The sequence below is a fragment of the Mesoplodon bidens genome (genome assembly GCF_964165515.1).
Source record: "Mesoplodon bidens genome assembly, chromosome: 4".
Taxonomy (NCBI): Eukaryota; Metazoa; Chordata; class Mammalia; order Artiodactyla; family Ziphiidae; genus Mesoplodon; species Mesoplodon bidens.
In genome coordinates, this window is record NC_138160.1 from 74201744 (window position 1) to 74226671 (window position 24928).

Below are 24928 nucleotides of genomic sequence, written 5' to 3' on the forward strand. Positions count from 1 at the left end.
TGATTACATAAAAAGAAAAACAATTTTTAAACTCAAAATAAATAATAAATAAATGATAAAGAGGAGAACAGAAATTACTGAAATAGAAAGAAGGAAAACAATACAGAAAATCAGTGAAACCAAGGTCCAGTTCTTTAAGAAGATCAATAAAAGTATCAACCTTTAGCCAGAATGATCGGGGAAAAAAAGAAAGTAGATCCAAATTACCAATATGAGGAAAGAGAGAAAAGACATCATTTCAGGAAAGATCTTAAAAAGATAATAAGGAAATATCATACATGACTTTACATCGATAGATTTGCCAATCGTGGTGAAATGGACAAATTTTTTAAAAGACACAAATTACCAAAATTCATTCAAGAAGTAATAGATTACCTGAATATCTCTATGTCTATTAAAGAAGTTGAATTTATATTTTAAAATCTTCCCACTAAGAAAATTATAGTCCAAAGTTGGTTTTACTGGTAAATTTTCTCAAACATTTAAGGAAGAAAAAAAATACCAATTCTACACAAATTCTTTAAGAAAATTTAAAAGGAGGAAATGATTCCCAACTTACTCTCTGAAGCCAATGTTATCCTGATACCAAAATGAAACAGATATTACAAGAAAAAAAAACTATCAACCAATGTTCCTCATGAACATTGATGCAGACATTCTTAATACAATTTTAGCAAATCAAAAGGATAATACATCACAGTAAAGTGATAACTATCCCAGAAATGCAAGGTTGGTCTAATATTCAAGTCTCAAGCAATGTAATTTATCATTAACGAACAAAAATAGAGTAATACTTTTCAATATTTCAATAGAGAAATGGCTTTGTCAAAATTCAATATCCATTTCTGATAAAAACTCCCAACAAAGGAGGAATAGAGGGGGAAACTTTCTCAACCTGATAAGGGCACCTACAGAAAAAAATAACATAGCTAACCTCATACTTGTTTTAATTTATTGGGGCTTCCATTACAAAATCACAGACCAGATGGTTTAAATAGCAGAAATTTATTCTCTCATAGTTCTGGAGTCTGAAGTCTGAGATCAAGGTATTGGCAAGGTTGATTTCATTTTGACCCCTCTTTTCTTGCTTTTTAGATGTTCATCTTTCTCCTTTGTCTTCATATGAATTTTTCCTCTGTATGTCTGGATTGCTGTATCCAAAATTTTCACTTCTTATAAGGACACCATATTAGGTTAGGTCCCACCCTCAAGACCTCATTTTAACTTAATTACCTCTTTAATGACATCATATTTGAATATAATTACATTCTGAGATACTGGACTTTGGTACTTCGACATATGCATTTTGGGAGGACACAGTTCAGCTCATAAAAATACTTAATGGTGAAAAACCAAATGTTTAGCCTTAAGATGAGAAGTAAAACAAGGATGTTCATTTTCACCACCTTTGTGTGTATATATACACTATATCTGTATTTGTATCTATCTACCTGTCTATCTATCTATCTATTCATCTGTCTATATCCAGTGAGTATAGTAAGGGAAGAAAAAGAACTTAAAGCCATATTGATTTTAAAAAATAAGTAAAATTTCCTTTATTCAGAGATCCTTCATGTAGAAAATATAATGTTTTCTACAGAAGAACTATTCAAACTAGTTAAGTGTGTTCTATAAGTTTGCAGAATATATATACAAAATCAATATGCAATCAATACTTAGAATCAATACAATATATAAAATCAATATACAAAATTAATTAATATGTATAGTCAATATACTAGCAATGAACAATCAGAAATTAAAGCTTAATGAAATACCATTTATAATAGCAAAATATAAAATACTTAGGGATGAATATTTTTTAAAATATATGAAGGACGTGTGCATGGAAAATTACAGAACACTCCTGAGAGAAATTAGAAAAGACCTAAATAAATGGAAGGATAAAATGTTCATGAGGCTCAAGAGTCAATATTTTTAACATGTCAATTCTCCCCAGGTTGAGATTCAACACAGTCCCAATCAGAACCCCAGCAGAACTTTTTTGTAGCAATTGAATACCTGGTTCTAAAATTCATATGGAATGCAAATGACTTGTAATAACCCAAACAACTTTGAAAAAGAAGAAGAAAGTAGAGTCTAGCACTACCTGTTTTCAAGAATTAGAGCTACAGCAATCAAGATGACATAGTATTGTGTAAACATAAACTGATGAACGGAAAAGATTAGAGAGTTTAGAAATAGATCCCCATGTATATAGGAAAATATGCAAAGATAATTCAGTAGAGAAAGGGTAGTGTTTCAAAAAAATTACACTGAAAAAAGTGGTTATCCACCTGCAGAACTAAAAGCTTTGGACCATACTTTGCGTTGTATTCAGAATACCTCAAAATTAATCAAAGACCTAATTTTAAAACCAAAAACTGTAAAACTTCTAGGAAACATATGAGAAAACCTTTGTGAATTTGAATTAGGCAAAATTTCCTTATATATGATACCAAAAGTATAATCTATAAAAGGTCAAAAATGTATGACACAATTCGTAATTGGGTTTCATCCATGTTAAAAAGTTGTTTTTCAAAAGACAGTGTTTAGAGAATGAGAACACAAGTCACAGACTTGGAGAAAATATTTTCAAACAAGTATCTGATGAAAGACTTTTATCATGAATATAGAAAGAACTCATAAAACTCAATCACAGAAAAACAAACCAACTTTAAAAGTGGGCAAAAGAGTTTAGTGGGAATTCCTTCAAAGAAGAGATATGGATTGCGAATAAACACATGAAAAAATGATCAACATCATTGCTGATTAGGAAAATGCAAATTAAAACCACACTGAGGAACTTCTGTGTACCTATTAGAAAGGCTAAAAATTTAAAAGCTAACCATTACAAGTTTTAGTGAGAATGTGGAATAACTGGATACATACATTTCTCATGGGAATGTAAAATATTACAACCACTTTGGGAAAATAATCAGTTTCTTAAAATATTAAATACACACTTACCATATGATCCAGCCATTCCTCTCCTAGGTATTTACTCAAGATAAATGAAAGCATATGTCCATACAAAGGCTTGTACATTCATAGCAGCTTTCTTTGTAAAAGCCCAAAACTGGAAGCAACCCAAATACACATCAACAGGTGAAAGGATATGTAATTAGAACACTATTCAACAATAAAAAGAGAATGAACCATTGGTACATTATTTTGGATGAATTTCAGAATAATTATGCTAAATGAAATAAACTAGAGAAAAAAGTACCTGTGATTCCATTTGCATGCAATTCTAGTAAATGAAGCTAATGTGTAGTGACAGAAAGCAGGTTGTCCGGGGAAGTGAGGAGTGGTGGTGGTGTGGGGGCGTGCTGCAAAAGTCATGATGAAGCTTTGGGGATGATGTATACGTTAATTATCTTGCTTGTGAGGATGGTTTCACGGGAGTATCTATGTGTCAAAATCATACACTTCAGATATGTACCATTATGTATTGTCTGTCAATCATACTTCAATAAAGCTGTTTAAAATAACACTATGCTCAAAATCATGATAGGGTCTGTACGGGATACTGAATATTTGCTATGTTTTCCTTCTTAAAAAAATGTAGTTCAAAATAATAATACTAGAGAATACGATTGAATTGTTGCCTTTAAGGAGTTGACAGTTTTCCAAGAGATTAAGGCTGATTTTTATATAAGAATTGGGAGAACTGGATAGGAAAATCAATCCTTATGTTAATAAAATCCTGTTTTAAAAATTCAGAGGAAGGAAGGGTTATTTAAGGTTGAAAGCAATAGCCATATATTCATGACAGAGTTGACATTTTAACCACACCTTGAAAAATGGACTTTCAACAGAGAAAGATAAGAAACAATTCTAGCAACACGGAAGACAAAGAACAAAGGCAGAGCGTTGAGAGATAATGGAACGTGTTTTAGGGAATGGCAGTCAATGCAGTTAGAGTAGCAGGTTTGGAGTATGCAGGGTCCTGTGGAAGGTGAGCTTAGGAAGAGAAGGTGGGGCAGATGGGACTTGTAGACAAAGCCACTGCAATTCTGTTTCTTTGAATATTTCTTTGACTTCCACAAGCAGAACTACTCAGTCTTGACTTTGCATTCCCCTGATATTTTACCCCATATTGTATTACAACACCTGTTACATTTTATTGCATCGTGTGCATGTCTGGCTTCACCCATACGCGCTCTCCTATTAGAAAGGACAACATTTGGCCATTATAAATACTCGACAACATATGCTGTTAACACTCTAAAAAATAGGAAAGTCTAGGAGTCTGTCATGATCAGAGTAAGCAGGTGGAATTTGAACTGCTCCTGTAAAAACTGAGTAGGTTTTGGGTAAGATGGAGAGTGGAGAGAAGGGCATTTCATAGAGGAGTGAGAATGTCCATAGTAAAGTGTGGGGGAGGGGTGGGGAGTGTATATTAAGGAGTACTGAGAATTGAGGTTTATAGGAAAACCAGTTTTTATTATTTGTTATTATTTAACCCAAGAAGGAAGAGACACGTGCTATATATTTTTTTAATGTTTTTATATCTTTATTACAGTTTTGTCCAGCAGTAAATAGTATATAATGTTGTCTCTTGTTTCTAAAAAATTTTTAATAGATCTTTATTGGAGCATAACTGCTTCACAATACTGTGTTAGCTTCTGTTGTACACCAAAGTGAATCAGCCATATGCATACATATGTCCCCATATCCCCTCCCTCTTGAGGCTCCCTCCCATCCTCCCTATCCCACCCCTCTAGGTCATCCCAGAGCACGGAGCTGATCTCCCTGTGCTATGCCGCTGCTTCCCACTAGCTAACTATTTTATGTTCAGTAGTGTAGATGTGTTGATGCTACTCTCACTTAGCCCCAGCTTCCCCCTCCCATCCCGTGTCCTCAGGTCCATTCTCTATGTCTGCATCTTTATTCCTGCCCTGCAACTAGGTTCATCAGTACAATTTTTTTTATTCCATATGTATGCGTTAGCATACAGTATTTGTGTTTCTCTTTCTGACTTACTTCACTCTTATGACAGACTCCAGGTCCATCCACCTCACTACAAATAACTCAATTTCGTTTCTTTTTATGGATGAGTAATATTCCATTGTGTATATGTGCCATGTCTTCTTTATCCATTCATCTGCCGATGGACATTTAGGTTGGTTCCATGTTCTGGCTATTGTAAATAGTGCTGCAGTGAATATTGTGCTACATGTCTCTTTTTGAATTACGGTTTTCTCAAGATATATGCCCAGTAATGGGATTGCTGGATCATACGGTAGTTCTATTTTTAGTTTTTTAAGGAACCTACATACTGTTTTCCATTGTGGCTGTATCAGTTGACATTCCCACCAGCAGTGCAGGAGGGTTCCCTTTTCACCACACCCTTTCCAGAATTTATTGTTTCTAGCTTTTTTGATAATGGCCATTCTGACCAGTGTGAGGTGATACCTCATTGTAGTTTTGATTTGCATTTCTCTAATAATTAGTGATGTTGAGCATCTTTTCATGTGCCTCTTGGCCATCTGTATGTCTTCCTTGGTGAAATGTCTATTTAGGTCTTCTGCCCATTTTTTAATTGGATTGTTTGTCTTTTTGATATTGAGCTCCATGAGCTTTTTGTATATTTTGGAGATGAATCCTTTGTCTGTTGTTTCATTTGCAAATATTTTCTCCCATTCTGAGGCTTGTCTTTTTGTCTTGTTTATGGTTTCCTTTGCTGTGCAAAAGCTTTTAAGTTTAATTAAGTTCCATTTGTTTAATTTTGTTTTTATTTCTGTTTCTCTAGGAGGTGGGTCAAAAAAGATCTTGCTGTGGTTTATGTCAAAGAGTGTTTTTCCTTTGTTTTCCTCTAAGAGTTTTACAGTGTCTGGTCTTACACTTAGGTCTTTAATCCATTTGGAATTTATTTTTGTGTATGGTGTTAGGTAGTGTTCTAATTTCATTCTTTTACATGTAGCTGCCCAGCTTTCCCACCACCACTTATTGAACAAGCTGTCTTTTCTCCATTGTATGTCCTTGCCTCCTTTGTTGTAAATTAGGTGACCATGTGCGTGGATTTATCTCTGGGCATTCTGCCCTGTACCATTGATCTGTATTTCTGTTTTTGTGCCAGACCATACTGTTTCGATTACTGTAGCTTTGTGGTATAGTTTGACATCAGGGAGCCTGATTCCTCCGACTCCATTTTTCTTTCTCAAGATTTTGTTGGCTATTCGGGGTCTTTTGTGTTTCGATATGAATTTTAAAATTTTTTCTTCTAATTCTGTGGAGAATACCATTGGTAGTTTGATAGGGATTGCATTGAATCTGTATATTGCTTTGGGTAGTATCATCATTTTTACAATATTAATTCTTCCCATCCAAGAACATGGTATATTTCTCCATCTGTTTATGTCATCTTAATTTCTTTCATCAGTGTTTTATAGTTTTCTGAGTACAAGTCTTTCACCTCCTTAGGCAGGTTTACTCCTAGGTATTTTATTCTTTTTGTTGCAACGGTAAATGGGATTGTTTCCTTAATTTCTCTTTCTGAGCTTTTGTTGGTGGTGTATCGGTATGCCAGAGATTTCTGTGCATTAATTTTGTATCCTGCAATCTTACCAAATTCATTGATTAGTTCTCATAGTTTTCTGGTGTCATCTTTAGGATTTTCTATGTATAGTATCATGTCATCAGCAAACAGTGACAGTTTTACTTCTTCTTTTCCAATTTGTATCCCTTTTATTTCTTTTTCTTCTCTGATTGCCATGGCTAGGACTTCCAAAACTATGTTGAATAGGAGTGGTGAGAGTGGACATCCTTGTCTTGTTCCTGATCTTAGTGGAAATGCTTTCAGTTTTTCACCATTGAGTATGATGCTTGCTCTGCATTTGTCATATGTGGTCTTTATTATGTTGAGGTAGGTTCCCTCTCTGCTCATTTTCTGGAGAGTTTTTGTCATAAACGATGTTGAATTTTGTCAAAAGCTTTTTCTGCCTCTGTTGAGATGATCGTATGTTTCTTTTCCCTTAATTTGGTAATGTGGTGTATCACATTGATTGATTTGCGTATATTGAAGAATCCTTGCATCCCTGGTATAAATCCCACTTGATCATGGTGTTTGATCCTTTTAATGTGTTGTTGGATTCTGTTTGCTAGTGTTTTTTTCAGGATTTTTACATCTATGTTCATCAGTGATATTGGTCTACAATTTTCTTTTTTTGTGACATCGTTTTCTGGTTTTGGTATCAGGGTGATGGTGGCTTCCTAGAATGAATTTGGGAGTGTTTCTCCCTCTTCAGTTGTTTGGAAGAGTTTGAGAAGGATCGATGTTAGCTCTTCTCTAAATGTTTGATAGAATTCTCCTGTAAAGCCATCTGGTTCTGGACCTTTGTTTGTTGGCAGATTTTTAAGTAAGATTTCAATTTCATTACTTGTGATAGGTCTGTTAATATTTTCTAAGTCTTCCTGGTTCAATCTTGGGAAATTGTACCTTTCCAAGAATTTGTCCATTTCTTCATGGTTGTCCATTTTATTGGTATAGAGTTGTTTGTAGTAGTCTCTTATAATCCTTTGTATTTCTGTGGTGTCAGTTGTGATTTCTCCATTTTAATTTCTAATTTTATTGATTTGAGCCCTCTCCCTCTTTTTCTTGATGAGTCTGGCTAAAGCTTTATCAATTTTGTTTATGTTCTCAAAGAACCAGCTTTTAGTTTTATTGATCTTTGCTATTGTTTTCTTTGTTTCCATTTCATTTATTTCTGCTCTGATCTTTCTGATTTCTTTCCTTCTCCTGACTTTGGGCTTTCTTTGTTCTTCTTTCTCTACTTGTTTTAAGTGTAGGGTTGCATTGTTTATTTGAGATTTTTCTTGTTTCTTGTTGTGAGATTGAATTGCTGTAAACTTCCCTCAGAACTGCTTTTGCTGCATCCCATAGGTTTTGGGTCGTCCTGTTTTTGTTGTCATTTGTTTCTATGTATTTTTTTATTTCTTCTTTGATTTCTTCAGTGATCTCTTGGTTATTTAGTAGTGCACTGTTTAGCCTCCATGTATTTGTGTTTTTTACAGTTATTTTTCTGCAGTTGATTTCCAACCTCATAGTGTTGTGGTCAAAAAAGATACTTGATGCGATTTCAGTTTTCTTGAAGTTTCCAAGGCTTGATTTGTGACCCAAGATGTGATCTATCCTGGAGAATGTTCCATGTGCACTTGAGAAGAAAGTGTATTCTGCCACTTTCGGGTAGAATGTCCTGTAAATATCAATTAAGTCTATCTGGTCTATTTTGTCATTTAAAGCTTGTGTTTCCTTATTTATTTTCTGTTTGGATGATCTATCCTTGGTGTAAGTGGGCTGTTAAAGTCCCCTACTATTACTGTGTTACTGTTGATTTCTCCTTTTGTGGTTGTTAGCATTTATTTGCCTTATGTATTGAGGTGCTCCTATGTTGGGTGTCTAAACATTTATAATTGTTATATCTTCTTCTTGGTTTGATCCCTTGATCATTATGTAGTGTCCTTCCTTGTCTCTTGTAACATTCTTTATTTTAAAGTCTATTTTTATCTGATATGAGTATTGCTACTCCAGCTTTTTTTGTTTCCTTTTGCATGGAATATCATTTTCCATCCCCTCACTTTCAGTCTGTATATGTCCCTAGGTCTGAAGTGGGTCTCTTGTAGACAGCATATATATGGGTCTTGTTTTTGTATCCATTCAGCCAGTCTGTGTCTTTTGGTTGGGGCATTTAATCCATTTACATTCAAGGTTATTGTCAATATGTATGTTCCTATTACCATTTTCTTAATTGTTTGGGGTTTGTTTTTGTGGGCCTTTTTCTTCTCTTGTGTTTCCCGCCTAGAGAATTTTCTTTAGCATTTGTTGTAAAGCTTGTTTGGTGGTGCTGAATTATCTTAGCTTTTGCTTGTCTGTAAAGCTTTTGATTTGTCCATTGAATCTGAATGAGATCCTTGCTGGGTAGAGTAATCTTGGTTGTAGGTTTTTCTCTTTCATCACTTTAAGTATATCCTGCCTCTTGCTTCTGGCCTGCAGAGTTTTTGCTGAAAAATCAGCTGATAACCTTATGGGGATTCCTTGGTATATTATTTTTTGTTTTTCCCTTGCTGCTTTTAATATTTTTTCTTTGAATTTAATTTTTGTTGGTTTGATTAGTATGTGTCTTGTTGTGTTTTTCCTAGGGTTTATCCTGTATGGGACTCTCTGTGCTTCTTGGACTTGGGTGACTATTTCCTTTCCCATGTTAGGGACATTTTTGACTCTAATCTCTTCAAATATTTTCTCAGACCCCTTCTTTTTCTCTTCTTCTTCTGGGACCCCTGTTATTTGAATGTTGGTGCATTTCGTGTTGTCCCAGGGGTCTCTGAGATTGTCTTCAATTCTTTTCATTCTTTTTTCTTTATTCTGCTCCTCAGCAGTTATTTCCAGTATTTTGTCTTCCAGCTCACTTATTCGTTCTTCTGCCTGAGTTATTCTGTTATTGATTCCTTCTAGTGTATTTTTCATTTCAGTTATTGTGTTGTTCATCTCTGTTTGTTTGTTCTTTAGTTCTTCTAGATCATTGTTAAACATTTCTTGTATTTTCTCAATTCGTGCCTCCATCTATTTCCGAGATTTTGGATCATCTTTACTGCCATTACTCTGAATTCTTTTTCAGGTAGGTTGCCTATTTCGTCTTCAGTTATTTGTTCTTGTAGGTTTTTAACTTGCTCCTTCATCTGCAACATAATTTTTTGTCGTGTCTTTTTTTTTTTTTTTTAAATGAGTGTGATTGTGTTCCTGTCTTACTGGTTGTTTGGCCTGAGGCTTCCAACACTGGAGTTTGTAGGCTGTTGGGTAGAGCTGGGTCTTTGTGCTGAGACGGGGACCTCCATGAGACCTCCCTCCGATGAATATTTCCTGGGGTCTGAGGTTTTCTGTTAGTCTAGTGGTTCAGACTTGGAGCTACCACCCCACCTGACCCCTGGCTCATGAACCAAGATCCCGCAAGCCACGTGGGGTGGCAAAAAAAAAAAAAAACAATAACAAAGTTAAAAAATATATATTAGACTAGGAAACTAACAGGTATGTTAGAAAGAATATAAAAATAAAACTATAGATGAATCAACAACCGGAAGGTATAACAGTATCACAATAGTAAAAAAGAGGAGGAGGGAAAAGGAAAAAAGATGGGTGGGGGCCCTGGCTGTGGAGGGGGGCGCCTAAGCAAGGGCGAGGTTTGGGCCTGGGCAGGGCATATGCTTCGGACCCACAGGGCTGGAAGAGGCCCTGGGGGCTGTGAGCGGTGGGGCTTAGGCTCAATGGAACAGAAGGGGCCCAGGCTTGCCCCTCACCCCTGGTCTCAGAGGGCAGGGGACTTCACCTGGGAGCCCAGCAGGCTTCCTGGGCTCAAGTGGGTGGGGCAAATGCCCTCCTCTCCGTTCCTGACCCTCCAGTCTAGGGGGCCCTTTCCGCCTGCCTCTCCTGTTCTCCCCTTGGCCTCCTTCCTATGCTCCCAGGACCAATGCGGCCGGGTGCAGTGGGCGGTCTTGGAGGGCAGGGGACTGGCCTGGGAGCTCAGCAGGCTCCCTGGGCCCAAGTGGATGGGGGAGACGCCCTCCACTCCTCTCCCGTGCCTCCAGCAGGGCCCTTCCTGCCTGCCTCTCCTGATCTCTCCAGTCTCCCTCTTATGCCCCCAAGACCCACATGGCCTGCACAGGACTTTGGAGGGGGTGTACCAGCCTGGAAATTCAGCAGGCTCCCTGGGCCCAAGTGGGCGGGGCGATTGCCCTCCACTCCTCTCCCTCTTCTCCTGGATGACTCCATGTGCCTGCCTCTCCTGATCTCCCCGGCCTCAGGGATGCTGATCCTGTCTAGCCTCCACTTCTTCTCCCCACCTCAGTCCCCCCACATCCTGTTGGTTCACTTTGGGGTTCCTCCCATCTCCTTGGGTGTCAGGGTACCCCACCAGTGGCCAGCTCGCACCCTAGTTGTGGGGAGACGCTAACTCTGCATCTTCCCACACTGCCGTCTTGACTCCATCCCCTATATATTTTAAATGAAAAAAAATTAGGTATTTCCTCCCTTGGTTATTATAGTAGAGCTCTAAGGAACCAGAAGAAGAAAGAATTTTATAAGTTCTTAACAAAATATATCAGATACTCTCTTCTGGAAATATATTTATTTTTTTTTAGTTAAGATGTACATATGTTATATCAATATAGAATTAAGAGTAGCATTATATTTGCCACGGGCATTATGTTCTATTGCCGTGGTGAACCTGTGGTGGCCCTTAGGTTAAAAAAGATTGAGAAACAGGGCTTCCCTGGTGGCGCAGTGGTTGAGAGTCCGCCTGCTGATGCAGGAGACACGGGTTCGTGCCCTGGTCCGGGAAGATCCCACATGCCGCAGAGCGGCTGGGCCCGTGGAGCCATGGCCGCTGATCCTGCGTGTCCGGAGCCTGTGCTCCACAACGGGAGAGGCCACAACAGTGAGAGGCCCACATACCACAAAAAAAAAAAAAAAAAAAAAGATTGAGAAACAATGAACTAGAATTTCAGCACTTTGAGACAGGACTCACGCTGGATGTAGCTTGGTGGGCAGCAGTGTGATGTTCTAGAAAGAACACTGGCCTCTCAAATCAGAACACCAGGATTTGAATCCCACTTTAAAACTTGTTCAGTGACCCTTAAACAAGTTATTTCCCCTATCAGATCTTCTTTCATCATTAATTAAATTGGGATAAAACAATAATGACTTCACGTCATTAATATGTGGCGCGTCTGCACACACACACATGGACAACAAAAAAAAAATGAGAAAACATGTAGCACCTTGCTGGTACATGGTACATAGTTTTCCGCCATCACATTCTTCATCTTGCATAGGTGGCATAATGCTCTGTAGTTAGTAGGTATGCCAACACTTGCTTACTGAATGAATCAACATATGAATGACTGAGAACAATTGAAAAATTCCTTGTTTTCTGTTATGGTGTTCAACTTAGTGTATCCAGAGAACTGACTGAAAATAACCTTTTTCCTGATCATCTCTATGTGTTTGAGTAAAAAAGCAATGGTAAAACTTCCTCTCTTCCTCGGTTATGTACCTTAAGAATATGTGAACTAAATATGCTAGGCGATCTTATTTTATTTTACTTTAACCATTTAATTTATATTTTAATTCAATTTAATTTTAGATAGGCCCCATGACACATAATCTCTGGTTCTCCAAGTATTCTTAGCTCATCCCTGTTGTAGTAATGTGTATTGAGAGCTCAACCTTGTCTTGCTTACCAACCTTCTCCCATACAGAGAGAAGCATTTCTCATAGTTCAGAGAACATTCTGGAAGAATGTTCATAGTTTACAAAAGTAGGTATGTAACTGGTCTTATGATTTAGAAAAAGAGATCAAAACGTAATAAAATATGAAGAAGCCATATCTTAAGAATGGAATTTTGGATGTTAAAACTGTATTCTGAAAATAAATATAGTTTTAAACAATAACTTGTACTAATTTGCTTCAAAGAAAAAATGTTGAAAAGAATAAGAGTTATTTAAATTAGCATACCATTTATAAGTAGTTTCATAGTTAAAACTAAACACATTCAATTACAGTTTGGATTACACTGTTGTTTTACCTAGCAAACCATTCAGGTTGATTCGTACAAAACTAGGAAATAAATTCAGCACAATCCATATTATAGAATCTGAATTAGAGAGGCTCAAATTTATTATAAGTACACTTATAAAGACTTTATGAAAAGATGCCACTTTGTGAAAAGAAAAAGCATAAAATGTTAAAATTATTCTTTTTGTTTTCTGGATTTTTTATTTGGCTGAATCTCACAGTTCTGTGTTTCTAAGGTCTTTTAAGGCATAGTTTTTGGTTGTTTAGTGTTCATTGTTAGTGTTTTGGTGAAGGTGTTCAATGAAGATTTGTGGAATTTAGGAAGTTTAAATATATGACCTATAATATATTACAATTCAGAAGTTTGAAGCTAAAATCTAGGGAAATCTAAGCATGTTTTTAAAATAAGCTCTAATAATTCAAAAGCTATTTGTGATACATTCTGGAAAGGCAAATTTGTTGGCTTTATTTTTTCCAGGGAGCTAATTTGTACCAGATTGTTAGGATATAACGAGACATACATTTCTAGTGTCTGTTTTTTTTTAATTGTGTGTTACAAATACTCCAAAACTAGAGTTAAAATAAACAAAAAGTTGAGTCAGGAATACTTCTCATTTAAAAAATAATCCTGGAATTTTGGAGTAGAAAGAGACTTTAGAGTTTATTTTTTCCAACTTCCTCCTCCTACTAATGAGGGAATTAGTCCCAGAAGGGTAAACTGACTTGTTTAGAGTCCATAGCTTGAAAAAGAAAAAAAAAGGGGGAAAGGTTTCTTTTTCTTCTATACTTGGTACGGGAAGTGCTCAATAAATAATTCCCAAGAGGGAAGTCAGCATGGCATGAGGTATGTATTATTGTGAATTTATTAATTAGCATTTTGGTTCTTCTGTAATTGACTAAGGAGACTGGTTAAGGTAAGTTTTTCCCCATGAAATAGAGATGCTGGGAGCATGCATGTTCTTATCCCAGATTCTGGCATTCTCCACAATGATGCCATCCTGGGAACACTCCTGGGCAGAAATTTTCAAGAAGATTTAATGTACACACCTTTGAAATAAAAAGTTTGGGGAGGGGCATATTTCATTTGAAAATAAAAACAATATTCTGATTTGATTTTGAGCAAATTATTCATTTTTTAAAATCCAAGAAACATGAATGACATTTGCATTTCCTTTTTAGAAGTTGAGAGATTTTGAGACATAAGTCAGCTAGTTTTCTCCTTACAGCACCCCTCTGTTGTTTTGGAATCAATCATTCTTTCTTTCAACAATTATTTATTGAACATTTCAGACATATTCCAGGCATAGTGGTAGCTTATTAAAATATTAAGTTAAAAAGACTTGGTCTCTGTCTGAAAGAGGAAAGGAATTTATTCCTTGAGAGGTTACAGTACACTATTATTGCTCCAGATTTTCCCTTGCCATCTATACTTTCCATTATAAAATTTGACATAGTAGTCATATAGTAGAGAAAATGATAGATAGAAATTATAGGAATGTTTCACTGCATTTATTTATCCATTTATTCAACAAGTATTTATTGAGTACCTCCAATAGAGACTTTGTGAGTACCTACTGTGTTCCAGACACTGGGCTGTGTGAGTGTGGGGTACACCAGTGAGTAAAACATTCAGTGATCCTGCCTTCATAGGGATTACATTCTAGTGGGTGACACTAACAATGACCAAGAAACATAAGAAATAAACAAATGACAGAGCATGTTAGAAAGTGACAAGTACTGTTTAAAAAAAACAGAAAGATAGAGTAGGGAGATCACATATGTGGGAAGGAGAGAAGAAAAGAGGGTGTAATTTTAAATAGTGTGGTCAAGAAAGGTCCCATTGTGAAGGTTACTTTTGAAGAAAGACTTGAGGGTAGTTGAAATAAAAATTCAAGAATTAGGGTAACTGTAGGGTTTGAAATTTTACATTTATTTTAAGTCTATTTTGTTATATGTGTACTTCCTGACCAGAGGATGCAGATGATGGTAGACTCAGAGCTTTTTTCTTCTCTTTCTTTTCTCTCCTATTAGCTTTGACTTACACAAGGAATGGTATTTCCACTCTATTTTCTCTTTTGTACTTAAATAAAATAAATGTATTTCATATGATTTTTGTCCATCTGTAAGAACACGGTTTACTTTGAGAATTTCTTCTTGACAGTCCGATGCAGTATGTAGCATAATTTCATATAATTCATTGTTTCTTATAAACATAAAAATCCATGTATTGCCATTTTTAGAGTGACTTAGTCATCTCATTTTGGGCAACAAATCAAATTCTTTTCCCTTTGAGTCATTGAATCATCGATTCAGATAAGAAAATGGTTTATTTTCTTAATATTCTTGATTGATTTTAACATGATTTTAAAATAAAAGTATTTGTTTCTTACAGATTGTATTTCTGGCATCTGCCTATGCAAGTCCCCAACTCACGGAGGAGAGCTGTTCAGCCGTGGCTGCTGTCATACATTACCTGTATCTTTGCCAGTTTAGCTGGATGCTCATCCAGGTTGGTACCTCATTTCCTCCCTCTGCCCCCTTCAGCTTTCCAATGTGTCTGGATGGAGTGGCCTTTATATCTGATATTCTTTATACTGAAATGGAAGTAATTCCATATATCCATCACTGCATTCCCAGGAGATCAATGCAAGAAAAACCTTATAAGCTGTACAACATTAGAAAGTGTAGTGAATTTGAGGAAATGAAAAGAAATCTAGTAGAGTTGGAAATAAGGGAGTGGTAGGAGATGAGACTTGTGATGCAGGCCCTATATGACACAGTAAGAAATTTTAACTTTTTTTCTATGAGAAGTCATAGAATTATTTTTAAGCAAGAGAGTGATGTGATGAGATTTGGATTTTAGAAGGAACTCCCTGTTTGTAGTGAATTGAGTTCAGCGAAGAGTGGACATGGGAGCCAATTAAGTAGCTTTAGCTGTATTCAGGGGAAAGAACGTGGTGCTGTGAACCAAAGAGGGAGAAGAGACAAAGCGAAGTGAACAGCTTCTAAGAATTGTTTTTTTAAACTAGAACTATAGGATGTAGAGATTGGTTATAAAGAATGCAGAAGGTGGAACCAAGGATGTTACCCAAGTTTCTGGCATGAATGAATGGATAGATAGTGGTGCCTTGAACTAAAATAATGATCCCTGGAGACTGGGAGAAGATGATGAGTTTTTTTTAAGGACATGCTGAGTGTGAAGTTCTTGTGAGATCTCCAGTGGAGACTCAGGGAGAAGTGGAATATGCAGAGCTAAATCCCAGAACAGAGGTCCATGCTAGAGAAATACATTAGACAATTACTGACTTAGAGTTGGAAAATGGAGCCATTGCTTTGGAAGACATCACTTTGGGAGAGAGTACAGAGTGAAACCCAAAGAGGCCTAGCATACTCTCCTGAGGAACTAGTAAGGGTTGGGGAGAGATTTGAACTCTCCTTTTCTGACTAAAGTCCCAAATTCTCTCTATTGTCTAATGCTGATTTGCTTGATAAAGAGGCTAATGTGAGAGTTGGATCCACTTAAGCACTATTAATGTCACTAATTCAATAGCTCAACTAAGATGCTGCCTTCGAAAGTGATTTCTACATGGTGGTGTTGTTCAATCTTTCATGTGATAGAAATAGTTTCATATGTGTTTCTGAGTATGCAGGTGAAGTATACTATGTAAACAGATGCATTCAGGCCCTTGCGTGTTCTTTTTTCTAATGTTGAATAAGAAAGATGTGGGATTTCTACCATCTGGCAATATTGGAGGAAGGTGAGGTGATACTATTAGTAGAGAATACCATACAGAGTCAAGGAAGGGATCTTTTCCCAAGTATCATATTATAGTTGGCTCTGAAGGAGAAGAAAACTGAACTGTTTAGTTAATAGAACTACTTGGAACAATTGGAGGCCTGCATCTGGGTTTGAATTCTGGCTCTGTTATTATCTTTGTAACCTTAATCAAGTTATTGACTCTCTCCAAACTTTGTTTCTAAATCTGCATATGGAGATAATAATTCCTACCTCTTAGAATTATTGTTTTATAGCTCTTTGAGCAGCTCTAATTATGGAAAGTTTATGGTGTTCTCCAGTCCCCCACCAAACAATTAAAAAATAAATCTAAACCATACAACATACAATAAATGCTTGCTGAAATTACAATAGCATTTGCAAGATTCTCTGACTCTCTTTAGTAGTTTATCTAAGTTGAACTTTTTATGTGCGCCCTGTGTATGTTGTCATTTATCTTCCTGAACTGAGGTCCATAGCGGTTTGCTGAAGGTCTTTGTCCATGTCCCTGACCTATTCAGTTTTTGATGAATGACCTGGATGAAAACACAGGAAGCTGTCTTATCAGGTATGCAATGATACAGAGCTGGAACAAGCTAAAACAGCAAGCTGCCTGTGTTAAGAGTACAGGTAGAACGAATATAGAAAACCTGTACTGTGACAGCTTGAAAATGAGAGTGAAAGAGACATAATCTGATGGGGGTTAATGTAAACAACTTGAAATTTTAATTTAACCCAAACTCAGTAGCAATCGAATGTGTGACCAGATTGCTTAAACCATAGCAACTACAGTAACTACAAAAACAACACAGACCTGGGTTACATTAATAACAGTATGGAGGCAGCTGGGGGAGCCATGTTTAAATTATAATCTACAATAGTCAGACAACCCTGGCACCCTGTAACCACTTTCAGCAGGAATATTAACCAGCCAATGAGAAGTTGGAAGACAGTCCTATAAGAAACTTCGAGGCAGCTGGAGACAACTAAACTGGAAAGAACTTAGTGAGATGTGATGGCTGTCTACAGATACTGGGAGGGCTGCTACAGGAAAGAAAGAATGGACTATATAGCTCCATTTGGAAGAACCAGAACAAATGGGTCAAAAATTAGGGAAGCAAATTTTGAATCACGTTAAGAACTTTTACAGTCAGTAAGGATTTCAAAGTTGAAAAAGCTATGTCTAAAAGTAGAGAGCGTCCAATCACTGAAATATATTCAAATAGGGGAAATGACCAACTTTCAAATATGTTGTAGACAGATTTCCTGCTTTAGGGGATGGCATATAAAATTTCATCCAACTTAATAGAGATTGCTGTATTCTGTATGTCTTCTTCCAGTTTTGAGTAAATATGATCATGGATGATGCACATTTAGTAAACTAATTAGATTTCTGCATGGCTAATGGTTTAGGAAAACTATTTAAAGTACCAGTAAAGTTTAATGTGTTTCAGATGGTACACCACACACTTTCATGGTTTGTGGTGTGACCACAAGGGAAAAATTCAATAACTTCTGATTCTAGGTAGGTTACTTCTAATGAGTTACTTTGTGGTCAGAGGTTGTCACCTTTACTAACCTGTATTTTCCTGTTTATAAAATACTGTCTGCTAAAATCTTTTTTTTTAACGAGAATTCGTTTTTAAAACATTATGTAAAAGATAAGACTACTGTTAATCCAATCTTGTTAGTCAAACAGTTGAAAAAATTGAAAGAATATTAACATTTCAGTAGTTCTACTTCGTATTTCTAGCAATGTAGGAGAGAAATTGATATATGTATGTGTGCATAGCTTATGATGAAAAGTTAATCACTAACTTTTAATCATTGAGCTAAGCATGCAAGAATTATTTATTTTGATCTGCATTATATCTTCAATCTTAGAATAAATACATTTAAATGAATTTATCTTGAAAAGTTATTTTACTTTTACTTCATACTTTTAATACATTGTAGTAACAAGGGATTCTATTTTAGAGTGGGTAAAGAGCAATTTTGTTGGTAAACATGTTACATAACTTCTCTGAGCCTAGATTTTCTTATTGAATGATTAGATTTGTAATAACAGTACCTCTCTTTGAGGACTGTAAAAAGACAAAATGAATGAATATATGGAAAGAACTTGGAATGATTCCTGGTACAGACTGCACACTCCACACGAATTTACCCATATTATCGGCTAAGCAAATATGTAGACTAATAATTCTTAGATTTTGAAACATGTTGAAATACTCTGTTTTTCCAGTATAATTTACATCTTTTTTTTTTTTTTGCAAAAGAGAATTAGCTTGATATAGGGGAACGAGAGAGCTGACATTGTGAGGCAGACATGAGCTGAAAAGCCTTAGCAAGCTGATAACCTCTAACCTATTTACTGAAGAGCACGTGTGGCTCATAGCAGGCTCCAGAGCTAGTGGCCTTGACTGTTTCTTTAGACTTCCCCTTTCTTGAGTGTTTCTTTAGGCTTCCCCTTTCTTTGACAGGGAAGTCACACTGTGAATGATGGGAATAGAGTAACAAATTATTTTGCTTATTTTTTTAGAAGTATACAACTCACAAATTCCTTTTTGCCCATGGAAATTGAGTTATCCTTCTGTTTGCTCTTCATGTAAGATCACTCTGAAATTACTGAAACAGCAGGGTTATGTCTACTCTAAGAAAAATTGACAGTGAGAATTTAAGCCCTCATAGTACTTTTGCTCTATTTTCTTAGTTATTTTTCTAATTTTTGTTTCTTTTTTCTGTTTTGATTGGCTTTCATTTTAGAAATAACATATACTAATTGTACAAAACATAATCAAACACTATAGAGAAATATTAAATGAAAAGTACATCTATTTCTCCCTCTTTCATATGCTCTCCACCCTCTGCTCTACCCTCAACCCTACTCCCAAAGTTAAACAGTTAATGGTTTCCTGTGTATGCCTCCAGATATATTCCACAAACATATAAATATTTATAAATATATAAAGAAGCACATGTGTGTGTTTGTGTGTATATAGTGTATGTATGTTTACATATAGTGTATATATATATATATACTATATATATATAATATACATATAAATTTACCCCATACTGATATACTTTTTCTTCTCTTCTATAATATGGTTATTCCATAATTTTTTTCTGATTCCTATTAATGAAATGCTGGTTATTTCCAGTTATTTTTGCTATTATAAACAATGTTTCTTGGAACATCCTTACACTCTGAATATTTGTTTACTTACAGAATATCCGTAGAATAAATCCCTAGAACTAATGTCTTTGCTCTTAACATCTACGTGAAACATGCTACCAGATGGATTGCCAGACCATGTGTGAATTCATGCAGGAAATAAATCACAAGTAAATTATTTGAGATATTAGTATATAATATAGGTAAATAGAAACTTAATTTTGCCTGTATATTCATTTGGCCCAGTTTTATGATCGTTTCCTGTCACCAAGTTAAATTATATAATAATCTGCTTCAGTTATGATCAATATCCAAGCCTGGATTGTCCTTGCAGTCTGTTCATTTCATGCCGAGGGACACAGCTTACTCAAAACTATAATGTTTTATTTTGAAACTAAAGCTTACTTGAAGAACATATTTCTTAAATGGTAGAATAAAGTTAGAAATCATTTCACAGTTGTACTTGAGCATTCATATCTTGTGCTTTAATCTCTCCTTAAAATCTGGCTATGAAGAAGCAAATGTATGTATATTTATTTCTTGATAGAAAGACTACTTAGTGCCAGAGCATAACAACAGGAAGGGAAATGCTAATATTAGCTGTGTTTTTCCTTTGCCATTGATTTAATTTGAGGGGACATCAAAGGTATTAAGGACAACAGACTGGTAATTATCAAGATAAAAATGATATATCCAGGGCTTCCCTGGTGGCGCAGTGGTTGAGAGTCCGCCTGCCGATGCAGGGGACACGGGGTCGTGCCCCGGTCTGGGAATATCCCACATGCCACGGAGCGGCTGGGCCCGTGAGCCCTGGCCGCTGAGCCTGCGCGTTTGGAGCCTGTGCTCCGCAATGGGAGAGGCCACAGCAGTGAGAGGCCCGCGTACCGCAAAAAAAAAAAAAAAAAAGATATATCCAGGAAATACTGAATTCTCCAATCCTCCCAAAACCTTGTAAAAATTGTTAAAAGGGAGGATAACTGGAACAAGGACACATGGTAACATTTCTTAGACTCTCCTCTGAAATGAATGACTAAGAATGTATGGTAATGACAGAATTAATAGCATCTGTGATCTCTGACTGAACTTGATGCTATATATCAGTGCAAGGTTTCTGGTGACACAATTAATAACCAAATATTAAACAGCAGGCTAGATTCCAATCTTATTCCACATATCATGAAAAGGTATGGGATTCAGGCAGCCTATTTTAACTTAAAAAAAGAAAAGGCATTTCTCCTTTACATTTTATAAATATAATATGTATTATATTAGCATATATTATATGAGCAAACTAATGAATCTGTGTTTATAGAGCATAGGAAAGCATTTATGATTTATTACCATCAAACATTTAACGCAGTATAGCTTCAATTTTCCTGTGCACTTGGAAGATAGTAGCGGGAATCACTGAAAATGTTACTGTAAAAATAAATAGACATGTCCGTATACGAATGTAAGTAAATATGCTTATAGATACACCATCTTTTAGTTTATTCCTATCTATATTTGAACTAAATTGTATCTGGGTAATTCACTTGGTTGGTTTGCATCTTAATCAGAACCAGTTTAAATTCTAACAGCCTCAATTCCCAATTCTGAGAAATACGCTTCTCCTGTCCTCAGTTTCCTCCTGTATTAATGATAATAATAATAATAAAACTTAGGAGAGGGCTTCCCTGGTGGCGCAGTGGTTGAGAATCTGCCTGCTAATGCAGGGGACACGGGTTCGAGCCCTGGTCTGGGAGGATCCCACATGCCGCGGAGTGGCTGGGCCCGTGAGCCACAACTACTGAGCCTGCGCGTCTGGAGCCTGTGCTCCGCAACAAGAGAGTCCGCGATAGTGAGAGGCCTGCGCACCGCGATGAAGAGTGGCCCCCGCTCGCCGCAACTAGAGAAAGCCCTCGCACAGAAACAAAGACCCAACACAGCAAAAATAAATGAATTAATCAATAAACTCCTACCCCCAAACATCTTACAAAAAAAAAAAAAAACTTAGGGGAGCAGTTGTCTTTATTAAATGAGATACAGCTTAATGTGGGGTCTACATTTATTAACCAATTAGTAAGTACTGATTCCATTCTTCTTCTCTTAAACTGTTGTATTTAACATTTGTAAGTTTCTACCAGTTTAACATTGACCCCCTTCATTAGGAGTTCAATCAAATCAATTCTACAATTCTTTCTGAGAAGGTAGTATATAAATGAATAAACTCAATAACTAAACCAAATTATGAAATTGTTATTAAATTCAATGAAGACTGTTAAATATTGAAATTGTGTACATCTTCATTTATTTGATATTTCTCAATAAAGATTGTATGCAGAGCATTTTACTAGGTACTACAAGGTATACAAAAATTAATCTACCGTAGCTCACAGATATGTTTCAGCCATTCCTATTCTGATTAAGGCCTTTATAAGTTCTCATTTAGTGCTGGCAAAAAGTGGAGAGGGAAAGAGAATGGGTTATCTCCATACTTGAACCAGGAAAATACATCTCCACTGGCACATACAATGAGTGTGGGAAAATGAGGACAAAAAAATAAGCTCTCATGGAAACAATAATATTGTCAGCATTTGTGTGACTTTCTATGGAAATAAATCTTAACCTTAGTCTTCACAAGATGCTTTGTTCTATAACTAACCCAAATATGAAAAAGCTATGTTTTTCTCTTGCTGCCTCAGCTTCCTTATCTCTAAATAAAATGTCTTGAGATGGTCCATAAGATGGTTCTAACAAAGTGTTTAAAGCCTAGAGATAGAAATGTAACTGGAGACCTAGGTGCTGAAATTTCGATTCACATTTCATCTTTAGCAAGAAATATGTAAGTGTGGTAAGCTGTGCTCAGTCAGTATGAAGCAAGTTGGTGAGAGTGACACCTTTAACTTACACTGAATTTTCATAATTCTTTTAGTTCTAACATTGGATAAACACAGATACTGAGGCACATATGCTATATATCTGGCAACATAAAAATATTATGCAAAGATAATGGTCTCTTGATACTCTAACCTTCGATTACAAAGGAGGAACCACGATTACAGGGAAAGGAATGTATCTCAAATGTTCCACTCCCACCTTATTGTGGAGAATGGCAGTACTGGAGCTTTTAACCCAAGTGCTTCAGAGGAGCAATATATGCCTCAGTGTTTTTAGAACAATGAAGAAAAACTAAGTTAATCTAAGCAAACGTTCAAATCATAAAAGGAATAATAAGCATATAGGCTAACTCATTGAACCCAAGTTCTGTAAGTACAGTTGGACCTCAAGGAGCTGTGAGCAGGAATGGAAAGCTTTGTCCCTTCTTCTTCTCTGCAAACACACTTTCTCTCTTCACTGTGCTTTTGGCTACTGCCACCACTAAAGTTCATATGTTTTCTTTTCTCAGTTGACCAGCTTAGCTATCACAAAATTTCAGGGAACTCAATGAGAAATGATTGGTCCAGCCTGGCTCAGGCTTTGTCGCCAAATCCACAGCTGTGGGCAGAGGAACAGGGTCATGAGCCTACCCTGCATATGTTGGCAGGGGGTGGGGGAAGGTGAGGAGGGAGACAGGGTTCAGAGAAGAGCGCTGATGGCCTAGGCGTACATCCCAAAATATACCTACCACACATACTATATTAAAACATTTTAAAATTCAAGTAAAACTTGAAGTGAGTTAGTCAACACAAATCTTAGGTTTAGGCCATATGGTATTTCCAGAATAATTAGATGTTGTTTCATTACATAGTGTTTCCATTCCTTAGCAAAAAAAAAAAAAAAAAAGTCATATAGTGGTAAATACTGTCCCTAGAGTATACCTCAATGATTGGATTTTTTTGAGAAGGAAAGAGATTTTTTTTTTTTAATTAACAAAGGCTTATGACATTTGGAGCTTGATTTGCTTAACTGAACATTCAAGAATCAGTGACCCTGTACCTTGAGCTCTTTAGAGCAGAAGCATTGTGTGTGTAAGTCTAACAAGCAATTACATTTGTCTCAGTCTTATCTGAGGCTGTGGTAAAGGTCAGACAGTTGCTGAAACGTTCAGTGACTCTAACTGATGGAACTAATGTTCATCTGTGTAAAAGTGGACATTTTGGAAATGCCCCAATCTTTATCATGATGAATCAACTTAAAAGTCATTTACCAATCTGTGCGCTCCTTCCTGATTCTTCCACCGCCTGCACCACTGAGTTACCATGTTATAAGGATACACACATCGATTTAAAATAAATAATCCATACTTTTATTTTGGGAATGGGTTAATCATCCTTACTTTGCATGAATTTTCATTCTCTAAACAGGCAGTATTGACCACTCCAGCATCAGACACTTGATACAGTCCCACCTATTTGAGTCATGTCCCTACACTAATAATAGAAAGGAGGAAAAAAGCCTCTTGGACCTAATAATTTTTAAAAAGAAGTTAGAACAAATTTACATAAGCAGCAACTCAAAACATCCTTCCTAATTACAGATAGATGCAGATGTACATAAAGATATGGAGTGCTGACAGGAGAAATTCAGAGACAAAAATCTTCAAGTAACCAAACATTTTTATCCTTTCCTGGTTTAGGCCAATCAATACTAATCCTTCAAGGCTAATTTGGTTCAGATAGAATCTTACCTGGAAGCCTCAGTAAACTATCTGAAAGCCTTCCCAGGAACATTAGGCATGTTGTTTCTCACATAGAAGAGTTTCCATTGTATCACTGCTTACTTTTGGTCTTTATTTATCTTTTGTTTTTCACACTGTCCGACATCCTAATAGGAGATTTAAGTGAGGTGGTCACATTTTTTAGTGCTGACTATGTACTTAGCACTTTATATGTAGTGTCTTACGTAATCTTTATAATAGCTTTGTTGTACACTGAAGAAACTGAGATTGTTGTCACTTGCTCTGGGATTGTTGTCACTTGCTCTGGGATTGTTGTCACTAGTGTGTAAAAATATACATATATGATTAATCTGTACTCACACTCCACAATATGAAATTGAGAAGGGGGATTTATCTAGTGGATAAGCATCATGTGTGAAATATGTATGATATGACTTTCAATGTTGTTTCTGTAATAAAAGATAATTAAACATAAGTGATCTCATGGGAAAAGAACACTAGAAGGCAGAATATGTAAGTTCTAGATTTGGCTTATATACATGCTAGGTGTGATTTGGGGCCAGTAGTAACATTTCCAGGCCTCGGATTCCTTCTTCTGTTTATCTAATGTATCCCTTCATCCCCCTCACTCTTTATATACACTTGTCCCTTTTATATTTTTATCTTAAGAAGATAAGAAATAACATATAAAGTATGATATAAATTTAAATGTTTTCCTTAATGATTTCTTCCCATTTGTTTGGAAAGTAAGATTCAAGAAGGTAAATACCTCTACCACCTCTGTTACTGTTATAGCCCCAGTG

General features: G+C 36.2%; 1 protein-coding gene across 1 annotated transcript in view; it reads left to right on the top strand.

Annotated features, from left to right (window-relative positions):
* The window catches only part of ADGRV1 (adhesion G protein-coupled receptor V1), a gene marked incomplete at its 5' end in the record, with an annotated part of 521373 nt that overhangs the window by 333548 nt on the left and 162897 nt on the right, over positions 1 to 24928 (top strand). The window contains one exon of the mRNA XM_081231559.1: positions 14965 to 15081. Within this exon, the coding sequence (XP_081087685.1) occupies positions 14965 to 15081 (117 nt within the window). The remainder of the gene's footprint in view (positions 1 to 14964; positions 15082 to 24928) is intronic.